Raw genomic sequence first — 25,240 nt, 5'->3', positions numbered from 1 at the left:
CCCTTGTATTTTGCCACATTGTATGCAGAAAGTTTTATGTATTGTCAGTATTCACAAATTAGGAGACTGACTACCCCAACCATGTCAAAGGTAAAAAATAAATACCTCTTACAGATAAATAAACTAAGCGAGGTGTTGAACGCTGTGCACTGATAAAGGCAATACAGAAAAGCAGAATGCAGTACTTATTTAAACAAGTATTCATATCACTGTTGTTCTTGTCACATTTGTAGATCTCTGGCTTCAGATTTCTTATTTTTGTAATTGTTTTCCCCCAGCAGAACTTTTGATATGAACAAAACAAAATTTTGCAAAAAATTAACAGACAAAGTAATGATTTATTTTTGAAGAATTTGAGACGTGTAGACTCTCAAGAGGACTAAAGGTCATATGAATGATGATGAGAGAACCAAAATACATTAAAATCACAAATGGAAGAAGAATATTTTGCTAATACAAAAACTAAGAGTGTAAAAATTATAATAATTGTTTCAAATAATTTAGTTAACAGCAATTATAAAGTTCTTGAATCTTTACTATATTGCTTTTATTTATACTTCATAAAAGAAATCCAATTTTCTAACAAAGATATTGTCATAAATAAATTTACATTTATTAACAAAAATTGCTTTAGTTAAAATTAATGTGTCTTCATCTTTATGCATTGGCCTCAATTTGCCAATCATTCTTCATTGGTTAAAATTTATATTCAGCTGTTTATGAATATGTATTTATTTTATATCAAACTTTAAAATGTTGTACCTGATAATCAGCATATATTCTAAAATCATAACAGTCTAAATCCTAGGCACCTTAAAAGAATAGCAACATAAAACTTTATTATACTACAATATTCTGTTTTTCCCCTTCATTTATTTAGAAATATGATAGGATATTTGGTGTACTTTTGTTTTTTAACTAAAAGTACCAGATTATCTGACCCCATATGGGATATAAATTATTCCTATCTCTTCATTTACTCATCTAAAGTAGAAGTCATGAAAGCGGAATATTGCCATTAAATGATCTCTAGGCTCTGTATTATGTGAAGTATAGATTGTACTGTTTCCCAATAAGTCATCTGTTTCAATACTCAAATTCAAACTAGAATGTGTTTCTATTCACATTGCAAAAATATTATCTCCCTGGTTAGTAGCTAAAAGCCAAATTAGAAACCAACTAGTTTTTTACACTTTTTAAATTGTACAGTTAGTTAAAAATCCAATTTGGTCTTATATTTGTGGATCCTTATATTTGTATTTGCATTTGAAATTTTAATGGTTTTAATGACATATCATTTAAGAATATGCTTTCCATTCAGAATTATTTTTATTTTAAAAGCATATTATTTTATGCAACAGCATCTTAAATTGATTATATCCTCCATTCTGAAGTCATGTTATGAAGATTGTAAGTATCAATGGCTTATGAAAGTTAAAGTTAAATTTATTAATTAAGTGATAAATTCACTAAAGTACATATATATGAACATTAGATTGTAAAATGCTTTCTCTATTACGATATTTTAACTCAAGCTGATATTTTTAAATGCACAGAAAGATGATCAATCAACTTGTTAGATTCTCTCCTACACATATTTTGCCTTTAAAAAACAGAGGAGGTGGTATTTAAATGTCAAATTATTCATGCCATGTTAAGGTTCGAATCTACAAATGCATAGTTGACAGAAAAGATTTATGATTCCTGCATTAACTATGCCTCATCATAGCAATACATATGCTGAGTTTCTGTATATAGTCTTTAAATTTCATGCCTCAGTGTCATATACTCTATGACAAGAATCAGTTATGGTCTCCATAACACCTCTATCTGACTGCATTACCCATGGAAATATAGAAAGTTTATATTGCAGTCCAAAATTATACTTGCAATTACGGTACTTAAGTAATAGCTACTATGGAAACCATAACTTTAAAGTCCTTGACTTATATAATTTAAAAAATTCTTAGCTTCAACATATCTAATGTAAATATTGTTCCACTCTTAATGAGTAACAATGTGTAAGAAGACATTATGCAAAATATAGAAGTATAAACATAAGTATATACTGAATGATCAAAGAATTGGTTGATATTTCCTGAAGGGAAATTCAACATTCATATGAGGGGTAATTGATTATCAGCCCAATTATGATTCCTTTCTGTGTCAGAGGTCCCCAAGACCATTTTCAAGTTTGGTGATTCACTAGCAGGACTGAACAAGATGCAGCATACAGTGGTACTCAAGGCTAAGATTTATTACAAGAAAAGGCTACAAAGTGAAGTGAGCAAAAGGAAGAGGCAGTCAGGGCAAAGTCCAGAAGAAACCAGATACAGGCTTTCAAGAGTTCTCTCCCAAGGCAGTCACAAGGGATACATATAATTCCTTCAGCAACAAACTGTGACAAGTGTAAAATTTTATCTACCAGTGATACTCGTTAAATACCCAGTGCCTGTTTTTATTGGGGCCAGGTCACATATGGACCCTCTGCCTTGCTCATGCCAAAATTACAGGCTCCCAGAACAAAAGTAGATGTTCAGAATAAACTATATTGTATGTACCAACAGTCTAGGCACAGTGAGTCACTTTAATCATTTAGGAAAAGTTTCATATTGGTATAAGGCACTGGTACTATTCAAGTTGCCAGACACCTCCCAAGGGCCAAACTTGTAGCATTTCTTTCTAAGGGTAGCAGGCTCAAGCCTGCTATGTTACTGCTTTTCTACACACATTCTATTTCCTAAGTAATATACACATATGCAGATATACCACTATACCTTTTCTAAGATATTATTGTCAGTGCTTTTGGGGAAATTACAATGTCATTTTCTGTTTTGCTATGGTCATAGTCAAAGAGACTTAGAAGTACTCAGAAATCATTTTTATAAAATACAAAAGTAGTTTTACTCTTTGCCTAAAACCCAGGGCCAGTTTTAAACACTTGACTGTGGTTATTTAAAATTCTTGTTAATACCTTCTTTGTGACAGCTCTTATGGTCCTATGAGCAAATAATTGCAAAACTGGCTTCTTATATGGGAGCAGGGGGAGGGAGAGTGGGGTGGATCATAATCCTCTGAAATCATGTAGACTCATTATATCTACCACTGTTTCTGCATAGGTAAGGGAACAGATTAGAGAGCCCACAGATACAGTACCAATATTTATAAATATTTTTAATCTCATAGCTTTCTTTTCACATGTAGAATCAAGGCTGATTAAAGATGCTCAGGTCTTATGAGGTAGTGTGGAACTTGGCACTGTATCTATTACATGCCTATCAGTGTACAAAAAGTATTGTGTCTATTGAAAACTTGTTTAATGTATATGTTAATTTTTGATAAATCAGTTCTCTACTGGGATTGCAGATATTTTTAGAACTTACTGTACCTAATTTAGAGATAATTTGTTAAAATTTATCTCAACATGCTTTTGACCAGAAGTTAATAGATTATTGCTTCTTGGCTGCATGCAAACTCCTTTGAGTCATGTAAGCCTAGTAAGTTTTATCCCAATTCATAAAAGATAGTATTACTAGTTAAATGATCCTTTCTCCTGCCAATAATTGCAGAATAGCAGTAAGATTTTTCCCTTCTTTCAGAGGTCAACTTTGTAATTTCTATGATTAAGCTTAGTGTAAACAAATTTGATTTGGCCTTCTTTTATTTCTTTTTCTTCTTATTATTTATTTATTTAAGATGGAGCCTTGCTCTGTTGCCCAGGCTGAAGTGCAGTGACACAGTCTTGGCCCTCTGCAGTCTCTGCCTCCTGGGTTCAAGTGATTCTCCTGCCTCATCCTTCTGAGTAGCTGAGACTACAGGCATGTGCCTCCATGCCTGGCTAATTTTTGTATTTTTAGTAGAGGCAGGGTTTCACCTTGTTGGCCAAGCTGGTCTCAAACTCCTGACCTCAAGTGATCCACCTGCACTGGGCTCCCAAAGTTGGGATTACAGGCATGAGCCACAACACCCAGTCAGCTTTATTTTATTTCTAAAGAAAAAAATGTCAGGCCAGGCACAGTGGCTCACGCCTGTAATCTCAGCACTATGGGAGTCTGAGGCGGGTGGATCACAACGTCAGGGGTTCGAGACCAGCCTGACCAACATGGTGAAACCCGGTCTCTACTTAAAAATATAAAAATTAGCCGGGCATGGTGGTACACACCTGTAATCCCAGCTACTTGGGAGGCTGAGGCAATAGAATTGCTTGAATCCGGGAGGTGGAGGTTGCGGTGAGCCGAGATCATGGCACTACACTCCAGCCTGGGTGACAGCAAGACTCTGTCTCAAAAAAAAAAAAGAAAAAGAAAAAAAGTCAGTAAACCAGTTAGTGAATTAAAATCTCTTAAGTATTGATACAGTGAACAACATGAATGGATTTACTTTTTGGATGTAACTTCCTCTTGAACTTTTAGAAAGTAATAGTTATTCCTAAAACTCAAATGTACAAGACTTTATAATCAGTGCTGAAAGCAGAGCAAATAATCTGTTGAGTTTGCTCAACTCTGAGTGAGTTTTACACTTCATTTAATATATTACATAATTGTAATTTGACAGTAGTTTAGGATATCAACCATATTGACAATGGTGTCCTTATAAAACAAAGTTGTAGTAAGACATTTTCTCCCTCACTTTGTTAAACTTAGGACCTTAAGATAAGTGTTTGTCCTATAAATTAATAGGTGGAGCCTGAGACAAGAAGAAAGGAGGAACTTCCTATACTTTCCCAATGACTTTTCTAGCACAGACTGTCCTTGACTAGTCTGTAAACATAATGATGGATATGGTTATCTTTCAAGTTCTTTCTTTGATTCAAAAATTCAGTTTCATATCATTAAAATAGTATTCTAATGGGAAGGCTTAAAAATGAAAAATGTGTTGAATTAATGTCTCCAAAATTCTAGGCATACTACAACGCAGTTTCATATGTTACATAATTTTTTTCATACCTGTCAGATAATACTCTCATTGTTTTATAAATGAGGAAACTGAGAGTCAGAAAGTTAAGAGTTATCCCTAGATTGCAGAGCGTGTATATAAGTGGAGTTGGGATTGGAACCCAGGAATTCTTTCTACTAAAGAAGTAGCTTGGTAGAATTTTTTAAGTGGCAAGGATGTTTACTTTTATTTCATTTAATTTTCTAGTCCTATATGTAGGTAAATCAAAACTCAGAATTACTCAAAGACAAAAGGAAGTTTGTGGCAAAACAAGAAATAGAAGAATCTAGTTCAGTGATTTGTTACTCCTTCATTTGGCTTCAGTGACTTTGTATCACTGATCATTCCCCCTCCATCTCCTTGACTATAACCTCTTCTTTTGTTTCTCTGTACTTTCTCAGTTGGTGGTTTCATCCAGTCTCATGACTTAAATGCTCAAGGTAATTCCCCAATTAATTTTTCCAGTCCATACCTGATTCCCAAATTCCATACTCTTGTATCCAATTTCTAACTTGAAATCTTCATTTGGATGTCTAATAATACCTTAAATTCAACCTAAAACTGACAAGCTTTTGTTTCCTTTTCTACACTCCACCCACTCCCCCTGCACGAAGCCTTCCCCATCTAAACTGATGACAACTCCACCCTTTCAGTTGGTCAGGCCAAGACACCTTGGAGTCCTCACTTCATATCTAATGCACAGGGAAACCATTTTTGCTCTGACTTTAGAATTTACAGAATTCAGCCACTTCTTACCACATCCACTACTGTCAGTCTTGAGTCACTAGAGTGGTTTCTTTAAAATGTTAAATCATATCCTATTATTCTTTTCAAAATTTTGCAATAATTCTCCATTTTCTGCAGACTAAAAGTCGAAAACCTTACAATGCAGAGTTTCTTGAAGAGTGATAGGATAACGTTGTTAAAGGATCACTAGGTTGCTAAGTTTTAATTGTCTTCTTCACTAGAATGTAAACTCCATAAAGGCAGAAATCTTCAGTTTATTTTGTTTACTAATATAGTCCAAGCACATGTTCTGAGATTTATTAGTAAGCACATAGTACTTGCTTAGTACAAGCATAACATATAGTAGAGGTTCAATCAATGTTTGTCAAATTTCTATTCATTGATTCATTAAATATTTATGAAGCTCATAGCATGTGCCAGACCAGTTCTACATGCTGGATACAGCAAGTCAGTTGTGGTCTCTGCCTTCATGAAGCTTTCATGAAGTGTACTTTATCTTTGGTGTCTCTCCTGAGAAATACTGACTCAGAAGGTCTTCTGTGGATTCAAAACATTTTTTTAAGTATCACAAATGATTCTGATAAACACCATGCGTTGAAAGCTTGTTTTGTGTATCTGTACCTCACTGGGGAAGTAGATTTATTCTCAAGAAAATATAATTATCAAAATCAGGAGTAATATGGTCTCAAATGGTTGGAAAAGATTCCTAAACAAGAAGTAATATTGAAGAAAAAAAGGATTAAGGAAAACACTTTAGGAACTGTGTATATCACAAACACCTCTTTTATGTTATACAGATAGCTCATCCATGTTAAAAGATGCCAGTTTCCAATAACCTTATCTCTCGGACTTAATGGCTTAATTACTTTAGGCTGTCTTTTTCTTTCCAATATCTAGCTCTTTGCATTTACTTTCACATTATTTGTTCTATCTTGGACTGGCAGAAAGCTCCTAGCTATATGTCAGGAAGATTAAGTTATTTTCCCAATAATTCCACTAACTGGGTTGGTAGCCTCACTGGAGCTCAGATTTCTCATCTTAAAAATGAGAGTTCAGACTCAAACTAAGTTCCCTCTTGCTCCAATATTTGAGAATTCTGATTTCACTTTCTCTAGTAGTTATAATTGATAATAATGATAAGAGCAATACCCTTTTGATATGATTTTAAAGGAAAAATTAGATAGTCACTCTTCCCATCATAGAAATCTTTAGTGTCTCCAGATTGATGAATTACAAATAAAGGTTGTACATTTAAAAAAATTATGTTGAAGCTATCTTCTGTTTTTCACTAATTCCAGTTTGATAAATCAACATGGCTCTTTGGAAAGTTCAGTCATAAGGAAATTACATTTCAGGTTACATTTTAGAATAATCATGAGAAAAAATACTTTCACAGTGACTTTTATTATTTCTCCCCCAAAATACTTTAAAGATATGATAGATTCCCATTATTAAATGGACCTCTGTGAGGGTATGGGCTGCCTGTCAGAATCTCTGGGGAAGCAGGTGTGATGTGGAGGTAAGGAGGATATGTCTATAATTTGAAAAAGTTCCCGAATCATTCTGATATCTGCCATCACAACCCACTACCACTCCCCATTTGAGAATCACTGTTCTGAAGATTAAACACACACACACACACGCACGCACACACACACACACACACACACACACACACACACAGAGACACTCAAGAACATAACTTTATTTGCATTCCAAAATAAAGAACTACATTATTTAGAATGCTTTTATTCTTCATGCATTGCATTGCATATTACCTGAATTCCAAAGATAATTTCTATGTAGTGCAGTACTGTCTGCCATCTCAACATAATGAAGGGGATAACTGGTACATTACCATTGAACAGTTCACACAGATTTAATACTAAACGAACATGGATGTACTTCAAATAAATCATTTCTTTGGAATCTAAATAAAGTTTAGATTTATCACTGGAAAAACCTGAGCTAACAAAACCACTGGAAAAATGTCATGTTATTTTTAAAGTAGATAGTATGTCCTTTGAATACTCCTTATTCTCTAGTTGTTTCTTCATCTGGGATAAATGAGGAAATGTGCAGCAAAATATTTTTAAGATGAAAATTGCAGCCTTTTAGAAGTTTCCTGATAATGACTATTTTTTCAGTTATTGAATCATGGAAGGAGAGTAGATAATTAAAAATATATACCCTACAGTCAGTGTACCCAGTTTGGAATTACATCCTTACTATTTATTAGCTCTGTAATCTTGGGCAAAGTAATTTCTTTAGGTTTCAATTTCTTCACTCCTACCTATAAAATTTGGATAATAATCATACCTATGTTTTGGATCTTATGAGCCACTGCATGAAGTATTTAGCACAATGACTAGCTTCTAGTAAACCATTGTGCTAAGAATAAAACTAGAGAAGGTAGAAGTTCACATATCTTACTATTTTAGAACATTAAAACTGTTCATAATCTAGGATAATAAAGGGCCTTGCAAAAATGAGATTTTGAGTTACTAATTTATGTGAATTGAGCCTAAATCCTGGTCATTCATTAACTATTAACCCTTCAAATAGTCTTTGGTTGCTAGACACAATATCAGTTTTCCTCTAGTATGATAATAGCTTCAATTTACTGTATTATATTATTTACACTTAAAATGTTATGATCTTTTACTAGCATAGAAAATAAAGCCTCTGCATAAAGTAGTGAACAGAGTTGAGAATAGTGCTTTTCAAGCTTTCATGTACATGTGAATCCCTTGGAGATAACAGCTCAGATTTTCAGGCCCAATGCCCCCATCAGCTGAGGCAAGCCATAGGAATACACGTTTTTATCCTTTTGTCTCCCAGTTTATTCTGATGTACATGGATCCTAGGGCCAGATTTTGAGAAACATTTACTTATAGAATAGCACAGAAGTGGCAGTCAAAAGACTATGGTTATGAATCTAACTTTACTATAAAATCTATCTTTGCATGCTGAGGATTTAACTTCTACTTTGAGAACATAAGAATGTATGTCAAGTATGTTGAGCTTTTAGAAAGAATATAAATTAAGGAGTCTATACATTTGAAGACAGTATAATAAAGAGCAAAATTCATGAAGCTACAAATTATGACTAGATTCCTATTCCCAGCTCTGCCACTTTATGGCCTGATGGCTGGAAAAGCTATACCCAATACCATTTCTGAATCTTAGTTTCTCCATCTTTAAAATGGAGTTAAAACCATATTCACTGAATTTGTCCTATTCAACTGGAATGTAAGTTCCATGAAATCAGAGACTCGTCTGGTATTGCTCACTGCTATATATCCAGCACCTAGTATAGTGCCTGACATATAGTAGCTACTCAATAAATAATTGTAAAATGGATGAACTACAGTATTTGAAATAGTCTAATAAATACTGAGAATAAAAATGGCACAGTACCTTCCCTCAGAAGCTCAGAGCCTGGGGCAGACAGAAATATGCAAAAATACTACAGCATAGTTGAATAAATAAATGTTTTGTAAAGAACATCTGAGGTAATGTAATGATGCACTACATAAATTATTAAGTGGTGGTAGCACTTGTAGTGGTAGCACTTGCAAAGAACCAAAATAAGAATGCAGAGTTCTAGAATGGGTCTTTTAACCCTTTAAAGTGTTTTCTACAAAGGTGCTATGATCGATTTGTACATGAGACTAATAATCCAGATATGTACACATACATGTGTGCATACATATGTGTGTATGGTAGGGAAGAGGGTAGTGGAAGGGATTGAACACAAGTTGGAAAGGATAGTGGAGAGGTGGTAGTAACGACAGAAAAGAACAAGGAGGCATAGATGCAGCTATTCCATTCCTTCATCCTTTGGTGGTACTCATTTTAAATTTTTTAGTACCCATATCAATAAAGCCGTAAGAACCAAAAGTTAGGTTGGTGTAGAGGAAAAGAACGTGTTTAAACAAAACAAAAAATAGACTTAGGTCTCCTATAAATGGTACTTTGACCTTATTGATTGCCAAAAGTCTTCAATTATTTGGGGTTTTCCATTTGTTTTTAAGGCCAGAGGTCAGACTAGTAATTGTTAAGTCTTCACAGTTTAGTAGGTAGAAAAAATGCTTTTAAACCAGCCTAAATCATTTTTATACTGTTACATAATAGAATTATTTTTAAAAGCCAACTCCTGATAAATGAAAATGGTTTCCTACGCTGTGAAAGGCAGTGTGGGTTTTTACAACCATTTTTAGACTTCCTTTTTGATAGATCTCTTTTCAAAATGTACATACTGATTTCCTTCATATGCTGGTTCTTCTATTTATATTACAAAGTTAAATTTGTATATCTTTGAGACACAGATTTATAATGTGTTATCCAAAGAGATTGCTCTTAAAGATAGGTGAACCTTCTGATATTATTACAACAGTTCTGTAGGTATGCACATTTTTCTGGAGACTGTTCCATGTTTTTAAAGACATCATGTCCAAAGCAAGGCCCTAAGAGAACAGGTTTAGTTCATTCACCCAAGTAATTCTCTTCTTTATGACTACTGTGGGGACTGTAATGTATAGTTAAAAGTATGTGAAGGTCATCTCTCCATATTTTTGTTTATATAAATATTTGTTGCCTTAAAAAAACTTTATGAAATCAAAACAGAAATATCATGAGTCTTAGAATGTGTGTTTTACCTCATGATGTGTTTGTGTAGGTCCGATTCCCATCCCACTTCAGCTCAGATCTCAAGGACCTTCTACGGAACCTGCTGCAGGTGGATTTGACCAAGAGATTTGGAAATCTAAAGAACGGTGTCAGTGATATAAAAACTCACAAGTGGTTTGCCACGACAGATTGGATTGCTATTTACCAGAGGAAGGTGAGACTTTCTTTTTTAATTTAAAAGCTTTTTTAAAGTTGGTGTTTAAATTATATGTGGTAGAGATATTTTCAACTTAACACAGTTTTTATTTTTTTACCTTTTGAATTAATCTTGTGCAGGATCTAAAGTACTTTACAGCCCACAACTTAAAAATGAGTTTCCCCCTAGAATTTTTTTTTTTTTGAGGTGGAGTCTCACTCTGTAGTCCAGGTTGGAGTGCAGTGACACAATCTCAGCTCACTGCAGCCTCCACTTCCTGGGTTCAAGCGATTCTCCTGCCTCAGCCTCCCAAGTAGCTTGCACTATGGATGCATACCACCACACCTGGCTAATTTTTTGTATTTTTAGTAGAGACGGGGTTTCATTATGTTGGCTAATTTTTTGTATTTTTAGTAGAGACTGGGTTTCACTGTGTTGGCCAGGCTGGTCTTGAACTGACCTCAAGTGGTCTACCTGCCTCAGCCTCCCAAAGAGCTGGGATTGCAGGCATGAGCCACCATGCCCAGCCCCACCTAACTTAAAAAGAAAGCATATATTCTATTTTAATCATCAACCTGAAATGTTTCCTTTGTTAAATTTTTCCTATCTATGCCTGTTACTCTTTACAAAACTGTGAAAATTATATATTAGACAGTGTTCTAAGGGTTTTCAAAACTAATGAGAAGTCCCATTAGGAAGATAATATCTATATAAATATAGTTGCCCATCTAGAATTGGCATGTGCCAGATATATAATAACATTTAATTGCTACTTTCATCCCTTTTTAGTCTTCATTTTGACCTCCCTATGGCATTTATCAGGATTACACATTTTTAATCTAGTGTTTCCCAAACAGACCATGCTTTATCACATTCCGTGCCTGTGTAAATTTTTTTTTCCTTTATGCTGAATGACTTCTCCCATTTGTGCATCTGCCCTACTCTTATTTATCTTTTAAGATTTAGCTTAAATAGTACCTCTACTCTGATATTTTTCTCTGATGGGTATTCTTTATTAATATATACTCACTGTTGTTTTAAAACATTTCATTGAGAACAGGTACCTTATCTTGTTTTCATATTCCTGTCATCTGAAAAGAGCTTTATGATTGGCACATGCTCACTAAACGTTTTCTGACTAAAATGAGCATTGGTCTCTCTTTAGATACAAGTTTCATTTATCCGTTTGAAAGCTAATTTGAACATAATTCATGCAATAGGGGTTTTAATTCATGCTTTTTTCGGAAGGTCAAAACAAATTATCTGAAGTTACTACTTTTCTTCTTTTAACAATTATTTATTCACGTGAGATTTTTCCAAATTGTTATCAGGTGCCTGCTTATATATTACGTATTCTGCAAGGTGCTGAGAATACAATGATGAGCAAAATCAACCTTTATTCCTGCCCGTATGAAGCTTATACTTTCAGGGGACAGGGAGATTAGATGGTCATATAAATGAATTTAAATTACTATAGGGTGAGAAATGTGGAAATTCAGAAAAACTTTGCACCTGAGTTTTTTGAGATTTGTTTTATTTGGTATTTTGTTTGACTCTTTGCTTGCTTAAGGGATTCTTAGTGTTAGAAATTCAGGAAACTTGAAGACTTGAATATAAATATATATATCAAGTTAATCTCTGGCATTAGTATACCACCATAATAAAATAGACAACAAATCCCAGCTAAACAGTAGTATATTTAAAAGAAAGTAGTTTTTGTTTTGTTTTGTTTTTGTAACACAAGGTGCCAGTATAGCAGTTGTGGTAACAGTAATATATCAATTGATGGTAGTTATTTCACTTTTATAATAATTTGAGATATTTAAGAAAAGATTTTGCTGCACTGAATTGCATTTATCTCTCATTTTGCTTCTTAAATGTTTAAATTTGCATAAAGTGTTTTCATTATATATTTAATTTTTTTCTTTTTTTCATAAAACCAAAACTTCTAATGTTTTAGAGACTTGTCATCTTGAATAATGTCATGCAAATACATGATTGAGTTTTCTTAAGGAAAAAAATTAATGCTCTAATTAAGTATTAAAAACACAGTTTTTCTAATTTATATATTTTACAAATGATTACAATAACAAGCTGGGTGCCCTGGCTCACACCTGTAATCCTAGCACTTTGGGAGGCCAAGGTGGGTGGATTGCTTGAATCTCAAGGGTTTCAGTCCAGCCTGAGCAACATGGCAAAACCCTGTCTCTACAAAAAGTACAAAAATTAGCTGGGTGTGATGGCTCAGCCCTGTAGTCCCAGTTACTTGGGAAGCTGAGCCTGGGAGATTGGGGCTACAGTGAGCTTTGATTATACCACTACACTCCAGCCTGGGAAACAGAGCAAGACCCTGTCTCAAAAACCAAATTACAATAACAAAACAATTAAATAATTTTAAAATGCAGCAAAAAGAAATGTAGCCAGACCAAAGCAATGTGAATGCAATACAGCCTCTCTATCTCACAAGAGGGATCCAGAAAATCTCTGTTCAAAGTTCATGAAATATTATGAAATATGGCTGTTAGCATTATTATCACAAATAGTTGTGTTATATAGTCAAGAACAAGATTCATAGCACTTTAAAATAGATTTAGATCTCATAAAAAATTTATATTTTTTCTAAATTTGCTAGCACCGATGCAATACGATATAATTAATAAAAGCAACTCTCTATAACTTCTCATTTCAGTCTTCAATTTAATCCTGTGAAATAAGTGATGCCATTTTCCCCATTTTACAGATGTGGAAATCAGCTCAGAGAGGTTAATTAATTTAAATATAATCATGCAGCTGCTAAATAATACCTATATTTGATCCCAGGTTCTTCAGATTCTCAATTCCAGGTTACATTATCCTTTTAAAGTCCTTCTGACATGGTTCTTAAAATGAAGCTCCAAACCACTAAACAATACATTGTTTCACAAGATTTTCATGGATTTTACAGGTATCATCTTCTTAACTTTTATGCAGTGAGCATTTTGGGAGTAGGATGACTGTCTCAAAAGGTAGCAAAGAAAGAGAATAAACTATGGGGTTAGGTAGACATTGGTTTGAATCCCTGATCGACCAATCATTAGCAGTATGATCATGAACAAATGATTTAACCTCTCTAAGCATCAGTTTTATCACCCTTAAAATTTGGATTTGGACAGAAAATACAAAAGGCAGAGTAGTTTGGTGAGAAAGATTAGATAGATTGGCCCAGGCTCCATTTTCCTTTCTGGTTGAGATAGGTTTCATTTACTTATAATCAGGTAATTTATTAAGCAAATGAATTTGACATTGGCAGAATTCCACCATCCAAATAGAACCTCTTTTAGTATTTGACATACGTCTTTTTCCTTTTTTTTTTTTCCTGTGCTCTTCATCACTGCAGTCCAGTCCTATGATCTCAGTAGCCAGCTAAGATGTACTTCCTCCAACCCTGCACTTTAACTCTCTCCTTCAGTCTCTTATATCACAGTTGCTACATACTGCATAATTACATCTGAGTGACTTACTGCTATATTATACAATCATTTAAAAATAGGCCAGGTGCAGTGGCTCACACCTGTAATCCCATCAGTTTAAGAGGCTGCAGTGGGAGGATCTCTTGAGCCAGGAGTTCAAGACCAGATGGGCAACATAATGAGACATCGTCTCTTCTGAAAATAAAAAAGAATTAGCCTGGTGTGGTGGTGCACACTTAAGTCCCAGCTACTCTGGAGGCTGAGGCAGGAGGATCACTTGAGCCCAAAAGGTCAAGGCTGCAGTGATCCATGATCATGCCACTGTACTCCTGCCTGGGCTACAGAGCAAGACCCTGTCTCTAAAAGAAGAAAAAAAAAATCCTGCTCCACAATAAATATGTTTATTTAACTTTTATTTTCTTTTAGTGCTTTCTGAACTCTAACTTATTTTTGTTGTTGTTGTATAATAATTAACCAGTTGTCCCCTCCATACTATTGAATGATTCTTATTTGGCCTCTTATTTGAAATTCTACCTTTACTAATATTAAATTAAGATACACATTGATCTATTTCTGAACTTATTTTTTTGTTTTTATTGATGCATATTTTTATATTTTCATAAAGTACATGTTATATTTTAATACATGCATAGTATTTATAGTGATGAAAGCTGGATATTTAGCATATCCACTATCTTGATCATTTATTATTTATTTGTTTTGGGAACATTTCAATTTTCTGTTCCAGTTTCTTTGAAATATACAATATATTGTGAACTATAACCACTGGCTGCGCTATCAAATGCTAGAACTTATTACTTCTGTCTAACTGTACGTTTGGTCTCAGTAGCTTAGTTCTCTTTATCCCTTCCCCAACATGGACACATCCATCCCAGCCTCTGGTAACTGTCATTCTATACTTTACCTCCATGAGATCAACTTTTTAAGGTTCACCATATAAGTAAGAACATGTGATAGTGTCTTTCTGTGACTGACTGATTTCACTTTACAGAATGTTCTGTTTCCATCAATGTTGCTACAAATAACAAGATTCCATTCTTTTTTTACAGCAAAATAGTATTCCATTATGTATATATATTACCTTTTCTTTACCCATTCATCTACTGAAGGACGCTTAGATTGATTCCATATCTTTGCTATTATGTATAGTGCTGTAATAAACATGAGGATTCAGATATTGCTTTGATATACTGATTTATTTTCCTTTGGATAAATGCCTATTAGTGGAATTGCTGAATTGTATGGTAGTTCTATTTTTAGATTTTTGAAAAATCTCTATACTGTTTTCCATAGTGGCCGTACTAATTTACATTTTTGCTGACAGTGAATAAGAATTCCCTTTTCTCCACATCCACTCCAGCACTTGTTATTTTTTGTCTTTTTGATAACAGCCATTCCACCTGGGTATGATATCTCACTGTGATTTTTGATTTGCATTTCCCTGATAATTAATCATTTTGAGCATTTTTTCATATACCTGTTGGCCATTGTAAGTCTGGTTTTGAGAACTGTCTACTCAGATCCTTTACCCATTTTATTTTTAGCAGTTGAATTGTTGGAGTTCCTTGTATATTCTGGATATTAGTCCCTTCTTGGATGAAGGGACTTGCAAATAGTTTCTTCCATTCAACAGGTTGTCTTTTACTCTTTTGATTGTCTCCTTTGTGCTGTAGAAGCTTTTAATATAGCCCTAATTGCCTATTTTTGTTTTTGTAGCCTGTGGTTTTCAGGACTTAGCCATAAAATCTTTTTTCTTTTTTTTTTTTTTTTTTTTTTTAGTTGGAGTTTTGCTCTTGTTGCCCAGGCTGGAGTGCAATGGCACAATCTCAGTTCACTGCAACCTCCACATCCCTGGCTCAAGCAATTCTCCTGCCTCAGCCTCCTGAGTAGCTGGGATTACAGGCGCCCAGCACCAGGCTCAGCTGACTTTTGTATTTTTAGTACAACAGGGTTTCACCATGGTGGTCAGGCTGGTTTCAAACTCCTGACCTCAGGCAATCCACCTGCCTCAGCCTCCCAAAGTGCTGGGATTACAGGCATGAGACACTGTACCTGGCCCATAAAAAATCCTTAACTAGACCAATCTTTAACTAGAGCATTTCCCCTGTGTTTTCTTCTATAATTTTTATGGGTTGGGCCATATTTTTAAGTACTTAATTCATTTTTAGATTTGGAGATATGGTAAGAGAGAGGGGTCTGGTTTAAGCCTTTGCATATGGATATCCAGTTTTTTCAGCACCATTTATTGAAGAGAATGTCCTTTCCCCATTGTATGTTCTTGGTGCCTTTGTCAAAAATCAGTTCTCTGTAATATGTGGTTTTATTTCTGGGCTCTCTGTTCTGTTCCATTGATCTCTGTGTCTGTTTTTATACCACTACCATGCTGTTTTAGTTACTCTTGCTTTGTAGTATATTTTGAAGTCAGGTAGTGTGATGTCACAGCCTTGCTCTTTTTGCTCTGGATTACTTTGGCTATTCAGGCTCTTTTGTGGTTCCATACAAATTTTAGGGGTTTTTTTCTGTTTCTGTGAAGAATATAATTGGTATTTTGACAGGAATTACATTGAATCCATAGCTTCCCTTGGATAGTTTGATCATTTTAATAATATTGATTTTTCTGATTCATGACCATGAGTTGTCCTTCTATTTGTTTGTGTCCTTTTTAATTTTTTCATCAGTGTTTTGTAGTTTTTCTTGCAGAGGTCTTTCACCTCTTTGGTTAAATTTATTCCTAGGTATTTTATTTTATTTTTTGTAGCTATTATAAATGGACTACATCCCTGATTTCTTTCTTAGCTAGATCATTATTGATGTATGAAATGTCACTGATTTTTTATCTTAATTTTCTATTCTGTACCTTTACTTAATTTGTTTATCAGTTCTAAGAATACTTTGGTGGAGTCTTTAGGTTTTTCTACATATAAGATCATGTCACCTGAAAAGAGGGACAGTTTGACATCCTCTTTTTCTATTTAGATGCTTTGTATTTCTTTCTCTTCCCTGATTGATCTGGCTAGGACTTCCATTACTATGTTGAATAGGAGTGGTGAAAGTGGACATCCTTGTCTTGTTCCAGTTGTTAGAGGAAAGACGATTTCAACTTTTCCTCATTCAGTTAGCTGTGAGTTTGTCATATATGGCCTTTATTATGTTGAGGATCTTCTATGCCTAATTTGTTGAGAGTTTTTATCAGGAGGGGATGTTTACTTTTATCTAATGCTTTTTTCTGCATCTATTGAGAGGATCATATCATTTTCGTTGTTCCTTCTACTAACGTGATATATCATGTTAATTGATTTGCATATATTGAATGATCTTTGCATCCCTGAGATAAATCCCCCTTGATCATGGTGTATTATATATTCGATGTGTTATTGGATTTTTGTTAGCTAGTATTTTGTTAAGGATATTTGTGTCTATATTTGTCAGAAATATTATCTGGTAGTGTTCTTTTGTTGTTGTTGTTGTGTATTGTCTGGTTTTGTATCAGAGTACTGCTGGCCTTGTAGAATGAGTTAGGAAGAATTCCCTCTTCTCCAATTTTTTGGAATGGTATGAGATGAATTGATGCTAGTTCTTCTTTATAAGGTTGATAGAATTGAGCAATAAAGCCATCCAGCCCTGGGCTTTTCTTTAATGTTTGGTGGGAATCTTTTTATTACATATGCAATCTGTTCCTCATTATTGGTCTGTTAAGATTTTCTATTTCTTTCTGATTCAGTCTTCATAAGTTGTATGTGTCCAAGAGTTTATCCATTTCTTCTAGGTTTTCCAGTTAGTTAGCATATAGTTGTTTATAATGGGCTCCAATGATCTCTTGTATTTCTGTGGTATCAGTTGTAACATATTTTTATTTCTGATTTTGTTTATTTGGGTCCTCTCTCTTTTTTCCTTGGTTAATCTAGCTAGCAGTTTATCAATTTTGGTTATTTTTTCACAAAAACAACCTATCATTTTGATAATCGTTTGTATGTTTTTTCTCTATTTCATTTAGCTATGCTCTGATCTTTATTATTTCTTTCCTTCTACTAATTTTGTTTGTTTTGTTCTTGCTTTTCTAGTTCCTTGAGGTACATTATTATGTCGCTTATTTGAAATCTTTATACTTCTTGGTGTAGGTGTTTATTGCTGTAAACTTCTCCTTAGCACTGCGTTTGTTATATTCCATAGGTTTTGGTATATTGTGTTTTCATTTTTGTTTGCTTTAAGAGTTTTTTTATTTCTTTCTTTATTTCTTCATTAGTCCAGTAATCATTCAGGAGCATATTGTTTCATTTCCATCTATTTATACAGATTCCAAAGTGCTTGTTGCTATTGATTTCTAGTTTTTTCCATCAGGATTTGAGAAAATGCTTGATATGATTTCAAGTTTTTAAAATTTGTTGAGACTTGTTTTGTGGCCTAACATAAATGGTCTATCCTGGAGAATGTTCTGTGTGCTTATTAGAAGAATGTGTATTCTGCAACTATTGGCTAAAATGTATAAATGTCTTCTAGGTACATTTGTCTACAGTGCAGTTTATTTCCAATTTTTTGGTTGATTCTCTGTCTCAATAATCTGTACAATGCTGGGAATGGAATATTAAATTCCTCAATTATTATTGTATTGGAGTCTGTCTCTCTTTTTAGTTCTGATAATATTTGCTTTATATATCTGTGTGTTCTAGTATTGGATTCATATATATTTGGAATTGATCCCTTTATCATTATGTAATGACCTTCTTTGTCTCTTTTTACTGTTTTGACTTAAAGTTTCCTTTATTGGATATAAATTTAGATACTCCTGCTTGTTTTTGTTTTCCATTTGTATGGAATCTTTTTTCCATCTCTTCACTTTCAGTCTATCTGTGTATTTACAGGTGAAGTGAGTTTTTTTATAAGCAGCATATAGTTAGATCATGTTGTGTTTATATATTCAGCCAGTCTATATCCTTCAAGTGGATAATCTAATTCATTTACTTTTTAAGTTATTATTTATAGGTGAGGACTTATTTTTGTCATTTTAAAAAGTGTTTTCTGGTTGTTTTGTATATCCTTCATTCCTTTCTTTCTCTCTCTCTTATTGGTTATCATTGTAGTTCGATGGTTTTCTCTCATGGTAACATTTGAGTCCTTTCTCTTTCTCATTTATGTGTCTGCCCTACCAGTGACTTTTATACCTTCTTGTTTCATAATGGTAAATGTCATTGTTTCACTCCCAGATGTAGGACTACCTTAAGCATTTCTTGTACAGCTGGTGTAATAGTGATAATTCCCTCAGTTTTTGCTTGTGGAGAAAGACTTTTTTTCTCCTTAATTTTTGAAGAAAAGTTTTCTTGGTTAGTTTTAAGGTAGCTGTTTACCTTTGATGGCAGAGTTATTTTTTTTCTTTTAGTACGTTGAATATATCATCCCGTTCTCTCCTGGACTGCAGGGTTTCCCCTGAGAAATCCACATTAGTTTGATGGAAGTTCCCTTACATGTGAATAGAAAACACCTATTTGGATTGTTATCTATTTGATCTTTGAGCTTCCTGTATCTGGATTTCTAAATCTCCTAAAAGAACTGGGAAGTTTTCACCTATTATTAAATAGGTTACCTATGTCTTTACCCATCTCTTTACATTCTGGAAAACCCAAAATTTGAATATTTGATTGCTTTAATGTGTCCCCTATCCCATGTATGCTTTGTTTATTCATTTTTCCTTTTTATTCTTTTTGAGGGGTTTTGTCTGAATTATTTCAAAAGGCTTGTCCTCAGTTCTTCTCCTTGATCTAGTCTATTGTCAAAGCTCTCAGTTTTATTTTTTATTTTATTCATTGAATTCTTCAGTTCCAGGATTTCTGTTTGGTTCTTTTTTTACACTATCTATTTCTTTGTTGAATTTCTTACTCATATCCTGATTTGTTTTCTTAATTTCTTTGTATTGTTTTTCTGTGTTCTCCTATCTCACTGAACTTCTTTAATACCATTATTTTGAATTTTTTTCAGACATTTAATCTTTTTTTTTAATTGGAATCTGTTGCTGGAGAATTATGTTCTTTTGGAGGTATCATTTTTCTTTCCTTTTTCATGTTTCTAGTATACTTACATTAACATCTCCACATCTGGTGTAACAGCCATTTCCTACAGTTTTAGGACTAGTTTTTGTAGGGTAAGACTTTTTTCTGTACATGTATCATCATGTTGGTTTGCTTTTTCTCCTTAATTTTAGTTTTTATTCTGAGTGCATACAGTAGTGAAGTCTCTATGATTTCTTCAGCTATAATTAGCATCAGTGGGTGTCTGTGATTTCCTCAGTGGCTTAGGCCTCAGTTGTTAGTGGAGGCTGTGGTGAGGCTTTTCTGGGGGCAGGGACACCAGGCATCCTGATCCTCAGGTCCCAGTGGTGGTAGCAGCAGGCCAAGCATACCTGCCCTTGGTCCCCTGGTGGGCATACACTGGCATCAGTTTTAGCAGCTCTACATGGGCCAATTCTTAGGTCTCCGTGTGGCTTGTTTACCAGCAGTGGCAGTAGTAGGCTGGACATATAGATGAGACCTTAGTCTCCTGTGTAGCATGTATAGCATCAGCAATGGTAGTAGTGATGGCAGGCCAACCCTCAGGCTCCCAGGTAGTACACACTGCTGCTAGTGGTGATAGCAACAGACTGGACAGGACAGGCCCTAAGCCCTCAGGTGGCATGTGTGGGTAAGTGCCAGCAGTGGTAGTGGTGGCAGACTGGGCAGGTCCAGCCTCAGGCCATTAGTGGATGCGGCAGGGCAATCCCCAGGCCCTCAGATGGCATACTTGAGCATTGGGGTTGCAGTGCCAGGAAGTGCAGGCCTTTACTCAGGCCCCTCAATGGTGCACATGGGCACAGGGTGTGGTGGGCCAAGTCAGGCAATCCCCAGGCCCTCAAACAATGTGTTTGAGTGCAGGCAGTGTGTGGTTTGGGTCTGTTTAGTTAGACGCCCTGAAGGTGCATGTGCATGCCAGAAGCAGCAAGCAGGGCAGATGGATCCCCAAGCCTCCAGACAGTGCATTCAGCCACTGTGGGAGGTACCACTAGGCAGGGAGAGCCTGTCCTCAGGCTCCCCTGTTGTACCTGTGGTTGTAGGCTCTGGTGGACAGGGCAGTCTTCAGGTCTCTGGGCAGCATGTTTTGATGCCAGTGGCTAATGGCCTGAGTTTTTTTTAATGCTTCCCAATCGTATATATATGTACCCAGAGTGATAGGCAGAGGGAGGTGCTCCCCAGGTAGTGTGCTGGGGCACTGGGAGGGGTTGCACCTAAAGGGACAGGCCTGTCCTCAGGCCCCCATTGGTGCAACCAGATGCAGACTCTGGTAGACAGGAAAGGACTATTCCTAGGCCCCTGAACAAAATACATGGGAGGTGGTAGGCAGGGTGAGTCTGTCCTCATGCCCTCGGATAGCACCCAGGTGGACCAGTTCTCAGGCCCACTGCAGGTGGTGCAAATACATGGCAGCCCTGCTGTGGGGGCTGGGCATTGCTATCAGTGGCAGTGGCCCCAGGCAGGTGGCTCTCAGGCTCTGGGGAGTGTGTGCTTTGGCTTCCTTTACACCAGAAACAGCCTTGCCTAGTGTGCTTCCCTACATGTTCTTTGCAGTGGAGGACATTGTGTGGGCTAAAGTACTGGGGACCCTGCTACACCATTGGGTCCAGCCAGCACTGTGCCACTGCAGCCCTCTTGATGGACATGGGGTGCTGTCAGTGGGGCTCCAGGTGTATAGAGATGCATACAGTCTAATGGTAGTTGGCCTCTCAAAATGGCACTGTGCTTCAGTTTCTTGGGTCCTGGGGGGTGTAGGACCCAGCACAAACTCCCTCTCTGGAACAGTGCTGTTGTGTGAACTCTAGGCAGGTCCCTATACTTATGTCAGAATTCATAAGGGTTGTGGGCATCTTACATGGCTAGGATTGCAAGAGTCTGTGGTGGAAATGTGGACCACTGGGGATTTCTCAGTTACCCTTTCCCCACACTGGATAACCTCTTCTGGCTCCCAGCTGGTCCCAGCCATGCCAGCTGCTTTACTTCCTTTTGCTTCTGCGCCTCAGATGTTCGCTGTCACTTCCCTGCTAAATTTCACTGTTCTATCTTAGAGGCTCTTTTCAACATGTAATTATCTACTCAATGTTTAGGTCCTTCTTTGTGGAGGAGAGTTCTGGGTCAGCCATCGTGAAGCCCTGACCTTTATTTTTCATGAGTTCTTTTTGTCTGTTCTTGTACTGTGTATGTTACTGCTTTATGTAGCTCTATAATATTTTAATGAATATTATATTATAATATTTTCTTCACCCTTGTTTACCCTTTCTAAATTTTTTGTTTTCTTGCCCCCTATGCTTTATTTTAGAGTGATTAGGTAATTTATATTTCCTAGAAAATCGTCCTTATCTCCTGTATATCTTCTCTTTCTTTTTTAATTAGACTTGCCAACGGTTTGTTTTTTTGGTCTTTCTAAAGATTTATTGAATTTGGAGATTAACAGTAAAGTTGCATATTAATTAGGAGAGAACCTTAATCTTGAGAATTTACCATTATGAACATGTTGCTTCTGTATTTACTCAAATATCTTTTGTCCTTCAGTAAAGTTTTAGAAACCCTCTTTCCTCCATACAGGAATGAATTTATGTCTTAAAGTTATTGATTAAATGTATATTTTGATTGCTATTATTAATGTGTTTGCTTTACCATTATAGTAGGATATGGGCAAAACACAGTTTCTATGTTTATATTATAATTGGCCATCTACTAAATTATGTTACTGATTTCCACATTTTTCAATGATTCCTTTGGATTTTTATTGACAATCACAAGAGATTGGTATATCATTTTGTCTGTCCCTTTTCAGTATTTACATTTCCATTTTTGTTTTATTATATTTATTAAAATGCCTACAACAATATTTTAATGTCTTGTTCCTGCTTTGAATTGAAATGCACTAGAATGTATTTTCTGGGATCATTTCTATAGCTTGTTGCCTTTCATGTTTTACCACCAAATATAAAGTTGGCCATTTGACTGAGATAGGTATTCTTTATCAGATTAACGAAATGTTGTTGATTCTTAATATACTTACTTTATCTTTTTTAACATGTTAGTGTGATGAATTATATCAGGGAGACATCCTCACTTTCCTGGAATGAATACCATTTAATCATGGGGTATGATTTTAGTATTTGCCTGAATCTATCTGCTAAAATTTTATTTGGGCTTTTTACTTCCATAGTCATAAGTTTTATTAATCTATAGTTACTGTTTTTCTGAAGTTGGGATTATATAGGATTCATAAAATGAGTTTAGAAAGTTTCTATGCTTTTGTTCTTCAGAAAATTTAGGAACATAGAATCATCTTATGTCTATTCCTTATCAATTTTAACAAACTAATTCTTGGATATTGGTCTCTTCAAGTTTTCACTTCTTGAGTCAATTTAAGAAATTTATGTTTCCAGTGAAATCATCCATTTCCTTTTCTTTCTATCATTACTTATATTACCGTTATTATTTTATTTATTGTTAATTAATGCTTTTTAGAGGTATATTTTTTAGACTTCCTTGAGGTTTGTGAACTTAGTATTATTAGTATTCTAAAGATTTATAATGTATTTGAATCTTTTCATATTTGTATTTAGAAATAAAATATTCTGCCAAATAGCAATTATTTACTAATCTATTCATGTTATGTGTTTAGTTTTTAATAATTATTTTCTAAAATGGGGTAGAACTAAACTGCCACTACTCATTTAGAGTTTATGTGCTTTTCAAAGGGCTTGACTTATCCCAGGTAATAAACAGCTAACGTACCAACAAGCAGCACATTGTAACATACAGTTTGTAGAAATGGACAAATTGATTGACAGCCAAATCTTGATTATCAATGAAACAGATGTAAGGCTCCCTGGACAATTTACAAATAGAAATAATAGAGTACTTTAATTTAGCCATTTATTTTAATATCTTCTCAACTATTATAACTATGCACAACAGTGCAAAAATCATAGTAAATATGAATAGTTTTCATTGTCTTCCTTATTCTCTGATGCATCTCCAAATGCATCAAGGGAATAAAAAAGGCAGAACAAAGAAGTGGCCTGAACAACTCAAACTGTACAATCATTTTCTCCACATGATTGCCCCAATAGATTTGTTATTCTAAATTGCTGGCTAGCTAGACATTAGGTAGCTATCTGCTTAGCTCATTCTACTGGAGCATGCAAAACAGCAGTCCCCAAAACAGGGCATGCAAGGCAGCCAGCTGTCAAACAAAAAGATAATATGAGAAGTCCCATTCCTGCTTATTTTTACCTTATTCTTTTTAAATGCCTTATTTGTATGTATATCTTGTATAATAGCATAGTCATGCACCTAAATAATTTATAAGTAGATAAGTACATAATGTACTAGAAAATGTCTTACTGAAAGGGATATAAGTTAAAAACCTTTGGAGAACTGTGGGCCAGAAGTAGAGAATCATGAATTTGAAACCTGCTTTAGCCGCTTATTAGTCATGTGAATTTGGTTGACTCTTTTATAATCTGTAAAATGGGAGTAAGAACACCTGTCCTTCCTTCCTCACAGTGTTGTATTGAGAACAAAATAAAGCAACTCTAGTAGTTTGTAAATTCTATAAAGGCTGTGCGAATTGTGAATTTTTTTTTTAAGTTTTTAAAATCTTTTCCTCAAATGTATTCAGTATCCCCATTTAATCTTTACAGAAGACCATAATCGAAGTAGTGGAAAGACATTTTACTTTCAGGATCAAAGGAGAAAACTGTTTAAGGTTTAACAGTTCTCTCATTCTAAAAGAGATATGTTTCTTTCCAACTTCTCGGAAAGTTTTGATGGCCAGCTATTTTAAACAAAATAAACTTGGGAATTAATAAAGGAGAGCAATTAAAAGTAAGTCTGAGATTTATCTGTAACTTCAGGAGAAAAGAATTTTTACAAAAGGGATAGAAAAAGATAAGGTTTTAAAAAACAAGGAACTGAAAAAGGAAGACTAAAGTTTTATAGCCTTAGGAGCCAGAATTTTGGTAATTATCCAAGAAATTTCTTAAGTATTTCATTGACCTGCATACTTCCTTGAATGAAAATGTTGAGATTAATAGCTAACCTCCTGCTTGCCGCTTCTTCTAGCACTACTATATTTTAGGAATCTAATGGCATCTACTGATTCCACCATGCAATAACAGTGGGAATTTATTTTTCTTTGTGTTTAGAAACTCTCAGGAATTTTTTTTTCCTTTTTCTTATTTTTTTTTTCTCTCTCTCAATAATAG

The 25,240-nt window shown here is 34.9% G+C and overlaps 1 protein-coding gene and 1 long non-coding RNA gene across 8 annotated transcripts in view; both read left to right on the top strand.

The window, feature by feature from the left end:
* PRKACB (protein kinase cAMP-activated catalytic subunit beta) overlaps positions 1–25,240 on the top strand; it is a 147,228-nt gene that overhangs the window by 118,697 nt on the left and 3,291 nt on the right. For all 7 annotated transcript variants that reach the window (XM_032296446.1, XM_032296443.1, XM_032296442.1 and 4 more), the window contains one exon: positions 10,364–10,528. In XM_032296446.1, the coding sequence (XP_032152337.1) occupies positions 10,364–10,528 (165 nt within the window). The remainder of the gene's footprint in view (positions 1–10,363; positions 10,529–25,240) is intronic.
* On the top strand, positions 17,103–25,222 carry LOC116563767. Its single transcript, XR_004274556.1, has 2 exons — positions 17,103–18,416; positions 19,533–25,222. It is a non-coding gene; the product is annotated as an uncharacterized LOC116563767 (long non-coding RNA).

Source organism: Sapajus apella, unplaced genomic scaffold, assembly GCF_009761245.1.
Source record: "Sapajus apella isolate SASKATOON/1434 unplaced genomic scaffold, GSC_monkey_1.0 scaffold36, whole genome shotgun sequence".
Taxonomy (NCBI): Eukaryota; Metazoa; Chordata; class Mammalia; order Primates; family Cebidae; genus Sapajus; species Sapajus apella.
Note: the sequence above shows the minus strand (reverse complement) of the source record. Positions and strands in the feature narration are given on the sequence as shown.